Source organism: Choloepus didactylus, chromosome 1 (genome assembly GCF_015220235.1).
Source record: "Choloepus didactylus isolate mChoDid1 chromosome 1, mChoDid1.pri, whole genome shotgun sequence".
NCBI lineage: Eukaryota > Metazoa > Chordata > Mammalia > Pilosa > Megalonychidae > Choloepus > Choloepus didactylus.
In genome coordinates, this window is record NC_051307.1 from 162,246,017 (window position 1) to 162,267,656 (window position 21,640).

The 21,640-nt window shown below is 36.1% G+C and overlaps 1 protein-coding gene across 2 annotated transcripts in view; it reads left to right on the plus strand.

The window, feature by feature from the left end:
* The window catches only part of RYK (receptor like tyrosine kinase), a 103,441-nt gene that overhangs the window by 46,429 nt on the left and 35,372 nt on the right, over window positions 1–21,640 (plus strand). Inside the window, exons 4-8 of one of the 2 annotated variants that reach the window (XM_037844643.1) lie at window positions 697–831; window positions 3,025–3,078; window positions 7,949–8,093; window positions 12,364–12,464; window positions 15,060–15,185. In XM_037844643.1, the coding sequence (XP_037700571.1) occupies window positions 697–831; window positions 3,025–3,078; window positions 7,949–8,093; window positions 12,364–12,464; window positions 15,060–15,185 (561 nt within the window). Of the gene's footprint in view, window positions 1–696; window positions 832–3,024; window positions 3,079–7,948; window positions 8,094–12,363; window positions 12,465–15,050; window positions 15,186–21,640 lie in introns of both variants that reach the window. The other variant, XM_037844641.1, reaches the window with a different exon arrangement.

Sequence of the window (21,640 nt, forward strand, 5' to 3'; positions counted from 1 at the left end):
ATGGGTCAGTAAAGAAATTCAAAAATGCTCATATCATACCTCGTAGGTGATAGAATGATGTAATCTAAATTTGTAAAAAAAATCTAAAACTGAAAGATAGAAAAAAATTATATACACTAACTTCTGTTATCTCATCACCACAGATATTGATTAAAGCCAGTTTCTATTTAGAAAAGTGTTTTTGTGTTCATAGTTGAGAATATATTAGATTCATTTGCAAATTTATATTTAATCTCTTCATTAAGAGCAATACATAATTGCATTTTGGTAGTGAACTATCCTTCCTGTTTATCAACTAATTTTCTTGTTACTGTTGCTGATGTGGCTGGTAAGGTAAGCAGAATTTGCCTTATTCTGTAGCTTTAGGGTGTGCTAATAGTAGGACTTCCAGGGCAAAGAGATATATCAAAAATCATGAGCAAAAGTTGAAAATAATTAATCTCTTCATTTGTGTCTTGGTATATCCTTTAACTTTAATTTGTATGTATAATCAACAGAATACTTAGTGGCTGAAGATGTGGTAGTCTGAAGATAAATTCTCTGAAAGTTTCCCTGAAATGGGGATATATTATTTTTAGTTTTAATGCAGCAAAAATCAGTCGTTTCATTCCAAAATATTTAATAGAACCAGTTTGGGTAATTAATGTTGATTTTTAAAATACTAAATTCTTTTGTTTTATTTTATTTTTTAAACAGTGTTTCGGGTCGAGCTTTCCTGTACTGGCAAAATAGATTCTGAAGTTATGATTCTAATGCAACTCAACTTGACAGTAAATTCTTCAAAAAATTTTACAGTTTTAAATTTTAAACGGAGGAAAATGTGCTACAAAAGTAAGAAATTTATTTACCAAAATGTGTGTTTTACATAGATGTAAGAAGGTCAAAAATAGATTTTGTCATCTTTTTTTACACGTTTAATTATTACCAAACCTTGGATATAGTTGGATGTGAGAAAAGAAAAAGATAGAGGGAAATTTCTTGGTAATCCCCAGATAGCTTGTAGCCACAATTCTCATTCAAGCCCCACCTAGTCCCTGCTTTCTCAAAATCTTTTATCAGAATTGCTGGAATGTTTTTCCATTAGAAATGTGAAATATCTCTAAGTAGCTGAAGAGTTAAGGAGACAAGGTAAATCTGATAGGAGCTCCTTAGTAACTGAGTATTAACTGCATTTCCTTTAGAAAGTTCAACTTTCATGCAGGAGTGGGGCCCTGGGTTGGAATCACAGTTATGCTCTTTGCAGAATGTTGGAACAAGTTTCTTAACCTCCCTGAGTCTCGATTTTTCCATCTGTAACATCTGTAAAATGAGCATAATGCCTACTTCAGGTTTTTTGTTGTTGCTGTTGTGGTTTTTTTTTTGGGGGGGATTAATTGAATCTATCCTAAAGCTTGCGATACCTTATGTGTGGATTTAAAAAATTTAAATGGTCTGTTACTCAAGAAATTAAAGTGGATATTAGATATGAAAGCATTCCAGCACATTTTGTCATATATCAAAGAAATCTGGAGTTTTCCTTAAACTCGGTCACTTTAAGTTCCAGACAGTAAGGTAACTCAAATTTACAAGTAAGACTGGTTACGCCTAACGTAGGACAAAAATCCTAAATTTATTGAGTGTTTACTGTGTTCCACGTGCTTTATGTGCATTAAACCCATTTAATTCTTTCAGTAACCTTGTCATTAGATTCTTTCATTGTCTCCATTTTCAGATGGGAAAACTGAGACTTAGAGAATCTTACTTGCCAAGGTCAGACAACTAAATGGTGCAACTGTCTTGTCCTTCAACTCCTTGTTAAACGGCCTCTCAACAGATTTCCTAATTTGAATTAGCATTGAGTGTTATGAAAATATATAGTCCAGCAAGTGAGTTATAATGACTAATATCCAGACACATGCTGTGTTGCATTAGAATAGACATTTTAAAATTGAAAAGCTAATATCTTTTAGCTTTGGTGTTTCGATTTGTTTTCCAGATCCTAGTATATTCTGCGATATACTTGCTTTCATGTAATTTTAAAGCCAAAGGGGACCTTAGAGATTCTCTAGTTCATCTACATGAACAGTTCATTTGAAGAGACCTAGCCCTAGAGAGGACACCAGGCTTGCACAGCCAGTCAGTGAAGAGTGTAGAACACCCAGTTCCTAATCCCCATAAGAGCTGGCAGTGACTATACCATACTGCTTCATTTATTAATGTTTGATGGTAGAATGACGGCCAAATGTGGTGTGGTCTGGGGATCCCACCGATGCTTATAACTGCTACGGTGACTATAGCTGATACTCAGAATGATCCCATACTGTCTGTTTTCTTTAATATGTGGGCAAAAATTAACATTAATATTCTGTGTTGGTATCATTTTCTATTCTGTTTTAGACTAAAGTTTACTATGGCACCACTGTGTTTATTTGGTGGTCCTACTTCTGGCCACCTCAGTCACTCAGTGTACATTCATTACTTTTACTTTAATATGTGATAAACGAATGTGTTTATTTATCTGGTCTTCCAGTTCACTACATTTAAATATTAGAAGGAACATGCTTAGAGATAGGTACATTGTTTGCAAAAGACGGCATATTATATGGAATGTAACAAGTATCCCTGGTAGTCATATGAGTATGGGTATTACTGGATTAGACAAGTTCTGTTACTGAAGAATTCCTTAGTGCCTTTTACACTTTGCTAATGTGCACTGTGAATCTCCAAAGGGACAATATAGTATGTGGCTTTTCTCAAAAAGAAACACTTTTTCATTAAGCATTTATAAATAACACTCTTTGGCTAATGCTGACATAGACTGTTGATCAAGAGACTATTGATTGATGGTTTTAGTGTTGATTATCAGAATGGTAATGCAGTTCTTACCATCTTGCCACCAATTCCTTGTTGCTTTGTTCAGGCAGTATTATGATAGAACAGAAAACTGTTAGAGAAAATTCAGAACACACAGTTATAATATTTAAGGATTTTCATGGAAAAGAAACTAGACTTTCTAAAGTATCTTTTATCTTCTCTTTAATTCAGAACTTGAAGAAGTAAAAACTTCAGCCTTGGACAAAAACACTAGCAGAACTATTTGTAAGTGTTGCTGTATTATCTTACTCCATTATTAGGGGTGAAATGTGGCTGATTGCATATGAACACAATTGTTCAAAGCTTGAAGGCTGTTGGTGTTTCAGTTTGCCATATGATAAAGGATGCCATGCTATTTGTTTCACTGATGTTTTATAGATTGTTTTTTAGGTTTAATGAAACTATTGGAATTTTCAATATTTTGAAAAATAAATTCATGCATATTTCATAACAAGTGATTTGAAAAACTTTCATAAGCAAGAATTTACATCATATTTTTTCTAGTCATAATTAAAATATGAACATGAAATATGCTTAGGATCTTTGTCTACTGGTAGAGGGTTATACAATCTGACTTGCAAACTGGAACTAACCCTCAACTAATTTCATCCAGATGAAAGTGCAAGCTTTAAAAATATCATGTTATTTAAATCTACAGAGCGGAAACTCAAAGTAGTTTTATAATTTTTGGTAATGATTGTATTTGGATACTATAACTTAGGCTTCTTTTTTCCTTTTCCAACATGGACTCATCACTGAGTCTTATTCTTCCTGAGATAGTTTTTAGAGGTTTCTAAATTCTCTTTGTGGAAGTAGACTTTAAAAATGATTTGGGGGTTTCTTTTTTTAAATTTTCAAGCATACCAAATTAGAGAGAATGCTCTTGATGAACTTCACATACCCATCACCAGCTTCAATAACGATTAACATTTTGCCATTCTTGTTTCATTGATACTTGTCTCATTTTTTGGGATGCTCAACTTTTGGGTTGGGGTATTTCAAAGTACATTCCAGGCATCATATCATTTCACCCATAAATATTTTAGTGTGGATCTCTAAGATAATAAGGCCTTAAAAAAAACAAAAACAAAAAAACACAATAACCCAACACCTATTCATCTTTTATTAGATTTGTCAACTATTAACAAGTTAACAATAATTTCTTACTACCCTCTAATAGCTAATCCATTTTCAAATTTACCAGATTGTCTCAGAAAGGTTTTTTTGAATAGTTTTTTCCCCAAGTCAGGATCCAGATGAAACCTACATACGTTGTATTTGGTTGATATTTTATCTTTACCAAAACCCACCTTTCCTAATTGTTAATGTTTTTTATTTGTTGGAGAAATTGGGTCATTTGTCCCATAGAGTTTTCCACATCCTGCATTAGGTAGAATGCATCTTTATGGTGTCATTTGACATATTTTCTCTCTCCTATAATCTCATAGTTAGATATCTTACTTAATTGGATTCAGAAGCAACTCTTTTGGTAAGAATTGTTCACAAGTGGTGCTTTGTGCTTCCTATTTCATCTTTTTCATCTCTTCAGGAGGCACACCATATTTAGATGTTCCATGGTTGACCTTTTTGAAAGGTAAAAGACTATGACATATTGCCTACTTTTTAGAATAGTTCATTTGGATCATCTCTGAGAAGAAACAAAAAAAGTTTTTTTTTTAAAGGGGTACTGCTCCCAACATTTACTTAAAAAATTCTAGTGATTTTTTCCATTTCTTTTATCCTAGGGCATTATCTTCCACAGAGTAGTAATATTGCATACTCTCAGCCTCTGCCTCTCTCTTCCTCCCTCCCTTCCAAAATATATTAAGAGTCTTTGATGTGCCAGGAGGCACATTTTGAGGAAGAGAATTAAACTGTGAGCAAAACAGATCCTGCCCTCAAGGGCTTGTAATGTGGTGGGGGATATGGAAAAAGCAGTAGGCAGTCATAACTTAGTTTGGCACACTATGATAAGGGAAGTTCATGGTGCTTAGGGATCTCTGTTGAGGGTCACGTAACCTACTCTGAGAGAATGAGACAACTTCCTGAGGAAAGTGAAATCTCATCCCAGACCAGGAGGGTGACTGAGTGGTGGCAGGTGAAGTGTGAAAGAGAGGTGGTGGGCACAGTAGAATTTGGAGGTAATAGAGCATGTGCATTTGGGAAGATTGCCCAGCAGAGTGGTCTCTCTGCTCTACCTGAAGAATGTTTGAGTGGGTGCAGCCAGCATTTGCCTCTTGAACTTTCCTTTTCTGCCCCTCCCAAAACAAAACAGCTCTCTTTTGGCATACAGTCGTTCTTGAGGAAAGTAATGCCTTCATTCAGGCTACAGTTAAGTCTAGGTATCCGAGAAACCCTTTGGTCTCTTGGTGTTAATCTGTTCTGATTTATTGTTTGCTGATTCAGTGTTTAGATTTTAGAGAACAATCTTATTTTTCTTATTTCCAAGTTTTTAAATGCTATAATTTCTGTCTTTTGTCCTGACCTCTTCCCAGAACTCCAGACTTGTACATCTGTTTATTTGATAGCTTCATATGGATGTGTTCTAGGTGCTTCAAACTTAATTTGGACAAAATAGAACTCTTTTTTTTTCTTTAAATTAACTTTATCAAAGAAAAAAAAACTTTTCCAGATAAATTAAAACAAAGGAACAGGAAAAACAAATATCCTGATATAACTTCATTGCTTCCAATATGCTCCTACCATATTTCAAAAAAATTAACAAACTGTAGTCATTCTCAATATCTTACCTGTTCTTATTAGATTATTGTTCCCCCTTCACTAACTGCTATCTATCTCTAGGTCTGCTGTATATAAAATAGAACTCTTGATTCTCACTTCCCCAGCCTGCTTGTTTTTATCTTTGTAAAGGTACTATTATACACCTGATTCCTCAAGCCAAGATTTTGATTCCTCTATTTCTTTCTACCCCAGTATAATCTAGTAGTAAGGCCTACTGACTCTGTCTCCAAATCTATTTACTTCTTATCTTCACTACAACACTCTTTTCCAAGCCACCACTGTTTCTTTCTTAGTCTACTGCAGTAACCTTCTAGCTTGTTCTCTGCTTCTACTTTGCTTCCTTGCATGGCATTCTTCACACCATATCCAGAGTAATTTTTCTGTAAGTGTGATTACGCATGTCATTCCTTTGCTTGAAGCCTTGTGATGATTTCCCATCCCATTTACAATTCCTTGGGTTTTATTCTAAATAAAGGAAAAGGTCTTTTGAAAGTACTCACCCTAAATTTAAAAATTCTACTTGTTCTCGCCCCTGCCTAATTCTCCAACTTGGTCTCAGACAACTCTTCCCCTCTCCCATTGTACTCTAACCCCAGTACAGTGGCATCTTTTTGCTATTCAAGCATGCCAAGCTTATTCCTACCTTAGGTTCTTTGTACTGTTTATTCCTTCAGGTTGTAATAAACACCCCCCCCCCCACCTCCCACATGTTGCCTCCTCCTTGTCATTCACATCTCAGTTTAAATAATTCCTCCTTAGAGAGGTCTCCCCTGACCTTTCACTTTAAAGCAGCTACTTGGTTACTCCCTAGCACCTCATTCTATCTTAAATAGCTGTGTAGCATTATCACTGATTATTTTTCATTCATTTGTTAATTTGTTCACTTATTTATCATGCCACAAGTGTTTGTGGACTTAATATATATGTACCAGGCACTGTTCCAGATACTAGGGATACAGCAGGGAACAGAACAGTCTTAGGGAGCAGATAATAAACATAGTACACATGAGTATATAATGTGTCCAGTGATGAAAAGTGCTATGATGAAAAATAAAGTAGGTTAAGCGATAGAAAGTAATAGGCTAGGGAGAGGGCATTTTAGACAGGTAGGGAAGGCTTCTGAGGAAGTGACAGTGGAGAAAGACCTGCGTGAATTGGGGTGGGGGAAGTGTTTGTGTCTGCTAAATAGCTGGGGGAAGAGCAGTCTGGGCATAAGGAGCAAGCAACTAGTCCTGTTCTTATTTTTACTTGTGTGTATATTTGTTATGTCTCCCACCCTCCCCTACACACATGCATACATGATTCTGAACAGCATTATGACAGAACCCATGGCTGTCCTTTCCACTGTTGAATCCCCAGCATCAAGGATACTACCTGCCTTAGAGCATGAACTAAAAAATATTTGTTGAATGATGAATGATCACTGGAATTATGATGTGAGTATTCATCATCAAAATCTACTTGAATCTTCAGTCATACCACTTCTGCTTCTGTTTGTGTGCCTTCTGTTCACAAGTATCTATGTGTCTTTGTCTCTGTGTTTCTCTCTTAGTTTGCCTCTGTGTGCATTGTCTTCATGTCATTAGTTGTTTTTCCTATTGCTAATGCTTTCTTTCTCTTTTCTGAATAATATAAACCAAATATTATTTTATTTAATAGTCTTATTTTCCAGCTCTCATCTTTAAAAACAGATAGACAAAATAATTTCTATTACTCTCAAAAATATTAAAAGCTTTTTTTTTTTCTTTTTAACTTGTGGAGGTCCCTCTGGTTTTTATTCCTTCTCATGTGAATCAGTGGTCCTTGGCAGCAAAAAGATGCATGATCCCTCTTATCCAGGCATCACTGTTGAGGAAATATGAATAATCTGTACATCTTTATTTTTCATTATAGTAACTGCTAGCCACACGCTCATGTGCCTATTTGACTTTAAATTAATTAAAATGATATAAAAGTAAAACTTCACTCCCTCAGTTTTTACTAACTGCATTTCTAGTGCTTAACAACCACAAGTGGCTAGTGGCTCCTGTATTGAACAGCACGTTATAGAACATTTCTGTCACTGCAGAAAGTTCTAATAGACTATATAGTTAATTTTACATGCACTATTTGTGGTGACTGTTATACTCATTAACCAAAAGTTCTCCTTTAAACATTTTTTAAACAACAATAAAAGTATCAAAAAATTTGTGTGAACTTACCCCAACATGCTGCTGATCATTATCTTGTCAAAGAATGGGCACATGAAACTAAAATATTTTTAAAAAGAAAATGATACTTGTGTAAATTGGGTCACAAAGCAATCAATAATATTTGTTTAAGAAGTTTAATGTGCTTTTCATTTTTATTGCAGATGATCCTGTACATGCAGCTCCAACCACTTCTACGCGTGTGTTTTATATCAGTGTAGGGGTTTGCTGTGCAGTAATATTTCTTGTAGCAATAATATTAGCTGTTTTGCACCTTCATAGTATGAAAAGAATTGAACTGGATGACAGGTATCGTATATATTTTGGGAAGGGAAAATAACAAAAGCAGTTATTTGCATATACATGGGAGACCACCTACCCCCATGCCCACAGGTGCACACTGGTGAAGAAGGAGGCGGGATGATGATCAAGCCCAGATTTCCTAATCACTGTTATGTGTGTTCCTGGTTTTATTTTTATTTTTAAAAATTTGTGCAGCCCAAAATTTTAGTTGATTGGTTTGTGGGGAAGAAATGGAGGTTCTTCCACCATTCTCCATTTATCCATCCAGTAAAGATTTATTGAGTATCTGCTATGAATTAAAACTAGTGGTTTTCAACCTGGTTTCACATTACAGTCATGTGGGAAGCTTTTAAAACATATCACTTCTGGGGTCCTACCTTTCAGAGATTTTGATGTAATTCATCTGGGATGGTGTTTGGGCATCAATATTTTTCTTAAGGTTTCCTGGATGATTCAGATGTGGAGCCAGTTTGAGATACACTGGGTTACATATTATGTTCAGTGCTAGGAATACAAAGATTAATGATATACCTCATGGCTTGAAAGATTTAATCTTTGACATTAACCCATGATTATAAAAGGTGTAAATCTGATGATTGTGATATGTATAGTACAGTATGGGAACACAAAAGGTGCTTGTCCCAGCTTGGGTAAATCAGAGATGATGAGGATGACGTTATAGCCAGGAGAGGGTGAGATGTGAAGATGGAATGATAGATTTATTTTCCCAAAATGTATTTCTCATTTTTTTCATCCGTAATTCCCAGTTGCTGACTGAAGACATTCCCAGCGTCATGACTTGGCTTTCAAAGCCCTCCTTTATGTGGAAGTGTATCTTCCATACTGTTTGAATCTTTTCACCTTCTTACCTTATCCTTACTTATGCTCCAGTCAAATGATTGATTCTTGTTTCTTTCTTTTGCCTCATACTTTGCCCTTCAGGACTTTCGTTTGTGGTTTCCTTTTGGTCACAGAGCTCCCCGCAATTTCCACCAGTGCAAACCCTGGTCATTCTTCATTTTGTAGCTCCTTTGCAATCCCTTCTCAACCATCCTTTTCTCCCTCCTCTTTTGTTTCTTTTTTGGGTAGCAATTACTTTTATTTTTCCCTTCTATACTTGTTTGTATACTTATCTGTTTCTTCTACTAGAATGTAAGCTCTTTCCAATTAGGGAATGACGTGTCTTACTCATTGTTGAATCCCTGGTCCTAACACAGTGTTAATACATTCAGTGGGTAAACATATTTGTGGCATGTAGGAGAACATGGGGGTGGGGCCAGGAGTCTGGTTGGAATCAATACCTGCCCCAAGTACTCTCTGCCTCTACTGTTTTACTTTCCTTACCTGAATAGAGAATGAAGAGAAAGGGAATAAGAATGAGAGGGAATTAAACAAGTGAAGTATTTTAGAGAATGTTTTTGTGCATATGATGAAGAAGAGGTTAGATTTAGGTTTTATAGAGCAAGAAATAGCATTTGAAGGTAGCTGAGGAGGAAAAGAGAGGACTTTGAGGGAGGATATGAGTAGTGTTATTTAGAGTGGTCACTGAAGAGCATGACATTCAGAAGTCAGCTTTGATATACATAAGAGTTGCATTTTCCTTGATAGCTTACCTGTGTGCTAGAGCTATGAACCCACTAGTCCAGAGTTGTGGAAGAACCTTCAAGTCCCTTGGGCATATACTGCTCCCTGCTGGAATAATTAGTTACCACCCACGAATTGGTGTTTCAGTTCTTTCTAGTTTTCAGACAAAGATTTCCACACATTACATGAGTAAAAGCAACTTATTGCTTATTTTCAGACAATAGCTTAGTGGTTAAGAGCATAAACTCTGGAGCCAGGCTATCTCTGAATTCTGGCTGTTTTACTTAATAGCTTTGAGGCCTAGATAAAGTTACATAGCTTCTCCATGTCTCAATTTTCCTTATCTTTAAAGCAGAGGTAGTATGGCACATACTTAACAGAGATGTGAGATTTTGATGAGATAATACTCTAAGCTTTTAGAACATAGCCCTTCACACAGTAAGTGCCATTATTATGAATTTTGTTTCCGGGAAGTTGCAGTGTGCTAGTGTCATGGATGTACCTATAACACCTCTGACTTTGTGCCCACAAGTTTTTCAAGAAGTTTGAGGTGGTACAAGAGTGCCACCTACTGTTCAGTTGCTGGAGAGAAACACAATGACTAGTAAATAATTTGTGGTGTATTTATTCAACCACCAGTGTATCTTGACTGCAGGTAGTATTTAAGTAGCACTTTCACATATATTATAAAATTCGAGCCTCATAAAAATCCTGGGAGGCAGGTTTTTATAATCCCATTTTTGGGGTAAGTAAACTAAAGTCCTGTATTTCCTCCCTTGTTGAGGATGGTAAAGTTTCTCCTCCTCCCCGTTTTGAATCCAGGACTTCTAACAACTCTGCTTATTTACTCTCTCAGTAGTAGTCAGAATTGCAAAAAACAGTGCCCTATGTTTCCTTGTCAGTCTCAGATTTGTGGATGTATAATAATGGTAATAATAAAAATAATTAGGAATAATATTTTATAAATATATATTGCGGGCCAGACACTGTCCTAAATGTTTTACTTATAAGTTTTTTTCCTGTAGTCCTTTTAGCAACTTTGTTAGGAGATGGTATTATATTCATTCTATCCAAGAGAAATCTGAGGCTCCAGAAAGATTAAATAATTTACTCTGGGTCACACAGCTAGTAAATGGCAGTGCTGACAGCTCTGAATTCAAGGTTTATGCTCTCTGTGTCTTCACTATACTGCCCCATGCTCAACACATGTGTGGACTCTTGTACATCCAATCATGATTAACCACTAGCCTAAAATGGTTTTCCAGAATTCCGACTAGATGACAGCCTGATGAATTCTTGTTATATTCTCTGTGAGCTACAAAGCATCTTCTGACAAAAATGGGGAAATAGGACTGACTGCAGTCATAGGAAGAAGTACATCATCTAAAATGATGGGCATTTTAAGGGAAGACACACTGGGGCATTTCATCAGACAAATGTGTATCTTCACATAGGTAGCTGTGTTGAGCAGAGTGGCTTACGTACAATAAACGCTCTCCAGATACTTATTTTGTAGGAAGTTTGTCTTAACTTTTACTATGACTTTTTAGAAGTGTTTTAGTTATAACAGTAGATTGTATTACTAGAGTCTTACAGTGCTTGTTATCTGGGATATTATATATTGACATTTTTCAGAGGTGTGTATAGGCTCTTGAAATTGATAAAATATTAAATCATTTATAAATGTTACTAACTAATAGGAACCTTTTGTCATATATTTTTTCAATCGGCAGGTTTCAGAACAGGTTTTGAAAATGGAGAACTATAGTGTAGGGAGTGGTCAGTTAAAAAAAAGATTTTGCATATTTAGGAAAGTTGGGAGCCTCCCTGTTGCTAAGGGAAGCATGGAAGGCCTAACCTGAAGGGGATGCCATCATGCCTTGTGGTTTCAGTCTTCTTGCAGAATTCTATGTGTCACGTCTCTAGTGCTGTAAAGTTAAAAGGACTGAGTTACTGAAACTGAAATGTGCCCAAGGGTGACCTGCCTGAGAACTAGCAAGGCTGTTACCCACTGAAGAGACAAGAGTCCCCTTTTGAGAGGCATTAATTTGTAGTAATCTTGAACACAGGGTTAGCAGTCATTTGAGTCTTCAATCTTCCAGTTCTCTTGTATTAATTTAGAGAACATGGTATAATGAAGTACATCAAGTATTAGAGATTTCTGATAAGTTCCATAAATTCTAAAAAAGATGGAATTGGGGAAGTAGAGGAAGCAAAATGTATATGATTAAACAAACTTGACCCTGGCTTGATAACCCTCCTGAAGTTTTGAGCATGTTGGCATATTTAATTTTAGTTGGATAGTCCCTTATCTGTAAGCTTGTTTGATTTTGGACCGTCAGTAAAAAGTAATCGACGTGGCCTGGGCTCTTTTCCTGTAGTTTCCTAAAATAGTGTTGTATGAGGTTCAGAACTGCTATCTGCAGTGTCTGAGAACTAGTACCTACATTTCTGAATGCCTTTGATAAGATGAATTTGATTGATGACTCTGAAGATAGAAAGGAAAACAAAAATTTATGAAGTATATTAAAATTCCAATATGAAACATTTTGAAGGAGATCTGTGCATTATTGTGATCTCCATCAGGATTTTAGGCTGGTTATAATGGCTTCATGCATTTTTTTATGCATATGAAAAGAAATTTTTCATTGAAGCTGACTTGCCAAATATTTCTCTTTAAAATTGTTTACAGCATCAGTGCCAGCAGTAGTTCCCAAGGGCTGTCTCAGCCATCCACCCAGACGACTCAGTATCTGAGAGCCGACACACCCAACAACGCAACTCCTATTACCAGTAAGAGTTAATTTAATTCTAAAGCTGATTTAGTAAAATTGTCTGCGGTATGTTAGTGGTCTTGCATAGTTGTGGCATGTGTGCTCTACCATGCATATAGTATCTAACGTGTGCAAACTTAGGTTTGATCTTCAACTTATGTTTTCTAGAGCATCGGATGAAACATTCTAAAATTGGGATATTAAAAATAAGTTGAATTGCTAGAACTATTCTTGATTTGGGGGGATTTTCATAGATTGGTAGTAAAAGATTTACTGAATCACTTCTATAGAAATTCAGAAGGAGGGTTTTCAGGAGGTTGTGAGGAATGAGCCATTGAGCTATACAAAGGCAGAGACTTTGGATTTTAATGAGTTGTTTGATGGCCTTGTGGGCCATGTAAAGACTTTATTGTTTTCTAATTGTGGTAGGAATTTCTTTTTTTTTTTGAACAGAATTTTAGTTAAGTTTTCACAAATTGTAACATGTAGATGTTTTAGGAAAAATAATCATTCTTAGACTATAATTTAGTTATAATAAGGAATGAATTACCATAGAAATAAGAAACAGCGTCATCATCAGAATAAACATTGGGCCAAAAGCCGGTAAGTCAGGGCTTGGGTCATGGTTCCATTGATTAATTAGGTTCTCCTGGGCAAGTAATTCTTCCCTTCCCTAGACTGGCTTTTACTTGTTAGTAATAAAATTAAGAATATCTGTCCTCCGCTTAGTGCCCCACTGTGGTCTCTCAATGCTATTTCCCATTAAGAAAGAACCACAATTCGTTGTAGAAATGGCTGATTTCAAATCTGCAGGAAGAAATGTACAAGATAAGCCTGAGACATGTTGCTGAGTCAGAAGATCAACGAAGATGCCAAAGATGTAATGAGCTCTCACTGCTCAAAGATGGGACAGTTTGAACATCAAAAAGAATAATGACTGCAGTGGATTGAACCATAAAATGTGTGAAAATCCAAGAGTTTGTAGTGATACCTTATTTTAAAATTGGCTCGTTATGAGAAGTAACTAAGTCATCTAGTAATACCTTACTCTGACAGTTGCCTATATGAACTATGTTTCAGGACAACCAGATGATCATAAGTTGATGAGGGGAATGTTTCTTTACAAAAGTTGAGCAATTAAATGTTGAAGGCATGACAGAATTAGAAAATCATGTTTGCAGCCTCTAATAAAATATTTGATTCAGGAAAACACCATCAATGATGAAAACCTTAAAAACAAAGGGTAATGGGGAACTTTACCATGGAGGGATCAAACTGTCACCACTTGAATCCACTGATAAAACTTAGCATCACTAAAAGTGGGACAACTAGTTATTTTGTAACCCTAGATATGATGTATCACCCATGAAATATTCTTGCCCCCACGAAAAGTGAATCTGTAGAACTAACTTGCAGAAATACAGAGAATAGAGGATCAAGTTAAGTGATACTTGAAGAAGCAGATGCCAAATAGACAAGATAACTGATCCATTTCTTCAACAAGGCAGTTTCAAGGAAAAAGAAAAAGGGAGGCGGGACCATTATAGATTAAAAGAAATTTAAGAGACATCATTAACAGCAGCTACCATCACTACCACCAAAAGAAAGAAAGAAAATATTTGCCCCTAGCTTTAGGAAATACACTGACACATCTGAAAGTAGTTCATACTATTCTGGAAAGGCATGCTGTTGCTTTTAATGGTTAGATGTTGAAACTTTGACCATTAGAGTTGATTCATCATTGTGGATATGACCTGAAGGAAGTAGATAATTCAATTATTATATGTGCTAAAAACAAAATATTTTTAAAAAACAGTCAATGGAATTTATTCATTTATTAAAAAACTTTTTGTTGCCATCAATAAGAAATTTATTTGTCTTTAATTGTGGATATTACATTAAGGATATAGATAATTCATTTATTATATATGCCAAAAACAAAATACCATTTTAAAGAGTCAGTGGAAATACATCTGTTTTATTATTATTTTAGTTTCCATTAGTGAGAAATTTACTTGTTTTAAAAAATCCAAATCATGGCATTTTTCCAGAAGTAGAAATGTTGCCAATGCATTAAAAATGAATGGGAATTAAGGGAAGTTAAAAACAAATTTGAACCACACGATGGTATGACCGGGCAGTAAAGAAGACCAGAATGTTTAAATCTATGATATATTTTTTTAGAAAAGTTATTTCTTTCAAAACATCTCTATTTGAAGTGATCTGTCCTTAGAAGACTATATTAGAAAATCTCTCAGGAAAAAATTTCCATAAGAGGGATTAAATTAAATTCCGTGAATCAAGGTTTGTTTCATTTTGAAGAAAGGTAATTGAATGGTGGTAGTGATAATACTGTTTTTAGAGTTTCTTGCTTTAATTCTGCATTTTAACATTTTGGGGTAGTATTTTGGTAGATGGAAGAGCGGTTTCTTAAAATATTAGTGTGGCCTTCATGATTAGTTCTCCCTGATTATGTCAATACCATTTTCCTTTCATGACTCCCATATCCATTCATTCTCTTGACTTTAGCCCTCAGGCTATAACTGAACTTGTTGATCCTGATGCCATAATAAGGGTATTTATATTGCTTGGTTTGGCTTTGTTGGCTCCTCAGGTTATCCTACTTTGCGGATAGAGAAGAACGACCTAAGAAGTGTCACTCTTTTGGAGGCCAAAGCCAAGGTGAAAGATATAGCAATATCCAGAGAGAGGATAACTCTAAAAGATGTACTCCAAGAAGGTATTTTTTATTTCACAATCAGTTTTTCAAGGAAGTTTTATTAATGTTACGACTATAAAAATGTTTGTTTCAAATCTAAAAAGTTCATCTCATTCTGTGTCTGTTCTAAGATACAGATAAAAGATAAGATCCTACTTTGTGGGAAGCAATGTACAATTTATTTCCTTTATAAAACTGATTTGCATTTTCCCTTTGTATTTTTAATTTTCTTTAATACAATTTTGGTATAGTTCTTGACTTTCATGTGTATCAAAGCATATATATATTAGTTTGCTACCTTTAAGGTTTATTTTATGTTTAGTTCTTCTTTAAAGACAATCTCTACCTAGTGAGTCTCTGAAATATTCTAAGTTAGTTTCTCTAAATGGATAGTGTGGCAATTTTAGCAGGAGCATGCATGGGCTTTGTAGTTAGATACTTAACATCTTCAGGGTCCAGTTTCTCTTTGGTAAATTTAGACTATGATATCTATTCTTAGGCTCGTTATGAAGATGAAATGAAATGCTGTATATCAAATGAACTAGCACATAATAGGTATTCAATAGATATCAGTACCCTTCCTTTCCCCTCTTACTGGTCCTTGCTTTCGTTTTTGAGGTTGAAGGGATTGACTGGGGAGATGTTGAAAGAAGAGGGTGGAAATTAGTAAGAAAGGACTTCATTGAGCTCTGCAAGTTGTTAATGAGAATTATTATTTTACTCCTGCCAGAATTCCGTTTGGAATGTTATGAATGCATGAGTTGTTCTGTATTCATCTTGTGGTTAGGATGCTTATAGGTCATTCGCAGACAAGCAAGGGGCACCCAATGGCAAATGATAATTGATGGAAGCAAATTATTTTGTCTATTTTTTGAATGTAGAAATGGTACTTGTGATTGTCTATTTTGCCAGTATAATTTTCAGGTCTTTCTGTAGTCTGAAAGAGAATAAGGTGACAGTATAGAACATTTCCTACAGAATCAAAAGAAATGAGAGACTAATGAAGAATATGTCATATATTTGCAGTTTCTTTAGTCTCTAACAGGATAGAATAAGTAATCTATTGTGGTGGTATAACTTGAGGAAAACAGGCAATTCTGGATCAGGTAGCTTTGTTTGATGTTTTCAGGCCCAAAGTAGTTTATTTAAAAATTCTGTTAATTTCAGAAAGGGAAACACAGGAACCAATCAGGATTTTAAAAGTGGTCAAGTTCACTGGAGAAATGATAAATGCAAATCAAAATAATATCAGATTGGCAAAAATTCGAAAGATAGATAACATCTAGGCTGACAAGGGTATGGGAAAGCAGGATCTCTTATACGTTGCTGATGGGAATATGAATTGCTATGACCTTCTGATAAAATAATATAATAATATATATACACAAATATAGTTTTGTGTTTGTTCATTATGCCCATAGTAGTTTTGGTTTTAAGTATATGTAAATTATGTTTGGGAATAATTTTTTTGAATAGAACTATATGTTGAGAAGAGGAGACAGAGTAAGAGTTTTTGTATTGCTGCTCTGAGGAGAAGGAAGACGCTCAAGCAAGGTAGACTTGTGTGGGGAGAGACAGGAAAACCTTTGTAAAGGAGGGGACTGACAGATCAGAGTTGTAGCTTTACATTTTGGTTAGAGTTTGTGAAGAAGATTACCCAGCCTTATGCAAAATGTCTTAAAGAAAGATTACCCAAAACTCTTTCTGCATCAAACATCCAAGTTACTCTGTCTCTGAGTGTTGGTGGACACCAACAATTCCAAATCAGGAATACACTCTTTGTATGTGTGGTATCTGTAACAAAGCAAAACTATTTTGCAAACATCTTTTTTTAATGAAATTTTTATTGAGATATATTCACATACTATACAATCATTCGAAGTATACAATGAGTTGATCACAGTATCATCATATAGTTGTGCATTCATCTCCACAGTCAATTTTTGAACATTTTCATTACTCCAAAAATAGAAATAAGAATAAAAATAAAAGTAAAAAAGAACGTATAGAAGCTGAAGTTTTAAAACACAGTCAATATCATCCTTTACCATTTAGTCTGATTTACCTTAGTCCCAAGTGCGTCCATTTCGTTTATATCTCTAATTGAAGTCTGATCTCTTTTTCAGCTTTTTTAACAATTGCTGTATGGGGTAATGCTAACATTCATAGCTGCTGAGCTTTGGCTCTGAGTCTCGGATGTCACACAGATACCCGAAATTACAAGGACCGACTAGATTATGCACAAACAGCTCAGCATGTCAGAATTTAGAAATAACTGTTACAACTCATGAATGGGTGTGACTGCTGTAAGAGCTTACAATCTAGGAACCCTTACCATAAGCCTTCCCCTGATAACCTGTGCTCTCAGATTCAACTCTTAAGAGTTTGCACGTTATAGTTAGTACATAATAGCGAGGCGTTAAATGTTTGTCTTTTGATTCTGGCTTATTTCACTCAACATACTGCCCTCAAGGTCCATTCACCTAGTTGTATACGTTACAACTTCATTCCTTCTTGTCCCTGCTCAACATTCCATTGTATGTATATATCAGTTCCCCATTCCATTTATCAGTTGATGTACCCTTAGGCCACCTTCATCCGTTGAAAATCATGAATACTGCTGCCATAAACACTGGTGTCCAAATGTCCATTCGTGTTCCTGCTCTCAGTTCTTCCAAGTATATACTCAATAACAGTGTTGTAGGACCATATGGCAACCCCATTCTTAGTTTCCTGTGGACCCACCACACTGCCTTCTAGATGGGCTGCATTATTCTAGTTCCCCACAAACAGGGAAATAGGTACATAACCTCTCTCCACATTTTCTCCAGAACTTGTGTTCCTCTGTTTATTTTTTAAACAGTTTTGTTCACACACTATACACTTCATCCTAAGTAAACAATCATTCCTGGTATAATCACATAGTTATGCATTCACTACCACAATCTATATGGAGGATATTTCCATTTCTTCCACAAAGAAAGAGGAAGAGGAGGAAAAAAATGGAGAATAAAAAATAAAAGATAGAAGGAAAAATAAAATAAAATAAAATACAGTGAAAAGGACAGACAACACCACCACCAAGAATACCATACCACTCCCTTATATCCCCTTCTCATAGACATTTCACTTGGGTATATTGCCTTTGTTACAATTAATATAGCATCTTACAATGTTACTGTTAACTATAGACTAGTTTGCAGTTTTTTCCCCTATACTGTCCAGTTTTTAACACCTTGCAATGTTGACATTCATTTGTTCTCCATGTAAAAACATTGTTATTTTTGTACATTTAATCACATCATTGACCACTCTAGGTTTCACTAAGTTATATAATCCCTGTCTTTATCATCTGTCTTTCCTTCTGGTGTCATACATGCCCCTAGCCTTCCTCTTTCAACCATACTCACACTCATCTTTGTTCATAGTACTTACAATATTGTGCTACCATCACACAGTTTTGTGCTATCCATTTCTGGATCTATACAATCAATCTTGTTGAACCTTCTGTACTCCTTCAGCATCAAATTCCTGATCTCTAACCTCTGTCTCCTGATAGCCTGTGTTCTCAATTTTGACTCTAAAAGGTCACTTAGCAGTGGTGTTTCATATTAGTGAGACCATACAGTATTTGTCCCTTTATTTCTGGCTAATTTCACTCAATATAATGTCTATTGTCTACCATTTTGTCTTTTGGGTTTTATATGTCATATTTTATTTAATTTTCTTTTCTTCTCTCTCTTTTTACCCTTACTGTTAGTCTTCATTTCTACACTCTTCTCCAAACCTCTCTCTCCTGCCTTCCTATCTGCCGTAGTGCTCCCTTTAGTATTTCTTGTAGAGCAGATCTCTTGTTCACAAACTGTCTCAGTGTCTGTTTGAAAATTTTGCTGGATATAGGATTCTTGGTTGATAGTTTTTTTCTCTCTGTGTCTTAAATATACCACTGTCTTCTTGTCTCCATAGTTTCTGCTGAGAAATCCACACATAGTCTTATCGATCTTCCCTTGTAAGTGGTGGATCGCTTTTCTCTTGTTGCTTTCAGAATTCTCTGTCTTCGACATTTGATAATCTGATTATTAAGTGTCTTGGAGTCAGTCTACTTGGATCTATTCTGTTTGGGGTATGCTGTGCTTCTTGAATCTGCAATTTTATGTTTTTCATAAGAGATGGGAAATTTTCATTGATTATTTCCTCCATTATTCTTTCTCCTTTCCCTTCTCTTCTCCTTCTGGGACACCTATGACATGTATATTTGTGCACTTCATGTTGTCTTTCAGTTCCCTGAGACCCTGCTCATATTTTTCCATTCTTTTTCCCTATCTATTCTTTTATGTGTAGGATTTCCAATGTCTTGTCCTTTCTTCTGTCTCTTCAAATCTGCTATTGTACATTTCCATTGTGTTTTTCATCTCTTCTGTTTTGCCTTTCATTCCATTAAGTTCTTCCATTTCTTTTTTCAAGTTTATGAATTCTTCTTTATGGTCATCCAGTGTCTTCTTTATATCCTTCATCTCTTTTGCCACATTTTCCTTCAGCTTGTTGATTTAATTTAGAAGATTTGTTTGAGCACCTTTAATTAGTTGTTTCAACTGTAACTCACTTGATGTGTGAGTTTGTTCCTTTGACTGGGTCATATCTTCATTTTTCCTGGCGTGACTTGTAATTTTTTGTTGTCTAGATATCTGGTTTCCTTGATTACCCCAGTCCGATTTTCCCAGACCAGATGGGCCCAGGTCTCAGGAAGAAGGTATAAGCAGTATCAAGTTTCCCTGAGGATGAGCCCCAACAGATTGTTAGACTTTCCTGTACACCTCTAGACTCTGTACTTTTTTTATACTGCTCAGCAGGTGGCACTTGTCAGCCCACAACTTCCCAACGGTGTAAAGAGGTGTGATGTCTTTTGTTTTCAGCAGACCCTGTCCCTTCCAGGGACTGAGGTGAATCAGAAGCCAAGCTTAAGCTGTTTTTGTTTTTCTTTCTTCTTTTTCCCTAGGCCCTGGGGTCTGAATTCTCTGAGGGAGGACACACTTGGGCTGGGCCCTGACCCTCCTTTTCTTAGGGAAGATAAGCTCTTTAGGGAATTATCTCCTTATTTGACTTCTTCCTTTGTCTCTTTAACTGTCTTAACTCCACCCTTCCCTGGGTCAGTGAGACAGTTGTAAATGCCCAGGGCTTTCTATAATGAGCTACTTAGAATGAGAGAGAGAAAAAAGAAAGAAATCCCCTTTTCAGAGCCAGTCCCCAACCCCTCAGTTTTGCCAGTCGATCGGAGTTGGTACCTCGTTCTGTGTGCCCCTTTTCTTGAGACATAGTCTATTTTCCAGTATTCTGAGCTCAACCAACTCCAAAAGCCTCTGTTTTTTTTTTATTATTATTATTTTTTACATCAGCTCCTCCTCCTCTCTGCCAGAAGAAACCTCAGGGTTCCTTTCCTGCTTGCTCCAGGTTTATCTGTGCCCATAGGTTGTAGTCAGTAGTCCAAATCTGTTAATTAAAACTGTGATGGAACTTGGTTGAGCTACCTTTCCTTGCTCCCAGCAGATCTCACTTCTGTTTCCCAAAGGAAAGTGTTCCAACTCAGCCTGCCATGCTGATGGGGGAGAGGTGCCAGCTCCACAGTTTAGGGAGCTTTACTTACAGTTCTATGCTGCAGTCTCGGCCCTTCCACCCATTCCCGACTGGTGCATGAGGTGTGTCAGGTCACGGATGGCCCCCAAACAGTTGTTCCAAACTATTTTCTAGTTATTCCTGGCTATTGACTAGTTGCTCTAGGGGACTAACTACATTCCATACCTCCCTTTGCTGCCCTCTTACGCCTCCTTGGAAACATGTCTTAAATTGTGAAGGAAGGAAAATAAAAAGTTCTGCTATGAGTAAAATGAGATTAATTTTCAATGATCATTGTTTGAGTTTGCCAGGGCTACAAATATGCAGATTAGTTGGCTTAACAGAAATTTATTGTTTCTCAGTTCTAGAGATAAGAAGTGGAAAATCAAGGTATTGGCAGTATTGTGCTTTCCCTGAAGTCTGTAGCATTCTGGTGGTGGCTTCTGACAATCCATAACTCAGTCTCTACCTCTGTCGCATAGCCATCTGTCTCCTGTCTCCTATTCTGGATTGTGTCGACATTTCCTCTGCTTTTTATAAAGACTCCAGTCATGCTGGATTAAGGCCCACCCTGATTCAGTTTGGTCTCACTTTAACTAACAGGATCTTCCAAGATTCTCTTTACAAATGAGCTCACATTCATAGGACCTGGGGATTGGGACTTGAGCATGTCTTTGTGGCAGGCATGATTGGAGCCATAACAGTCATCTCCTCATTAGGGTGCTTTTTGTTAGCAATTAAAAAATTATATCTGTAGGGATTTTTATATTACACTTTTAACCATCCCTTCTCCCCTTACCAGGTCATCACTTCTCTTCTTGTGATAAAGGTTTTAGAAACACATTTTACCTTTAAGGAAATTGACC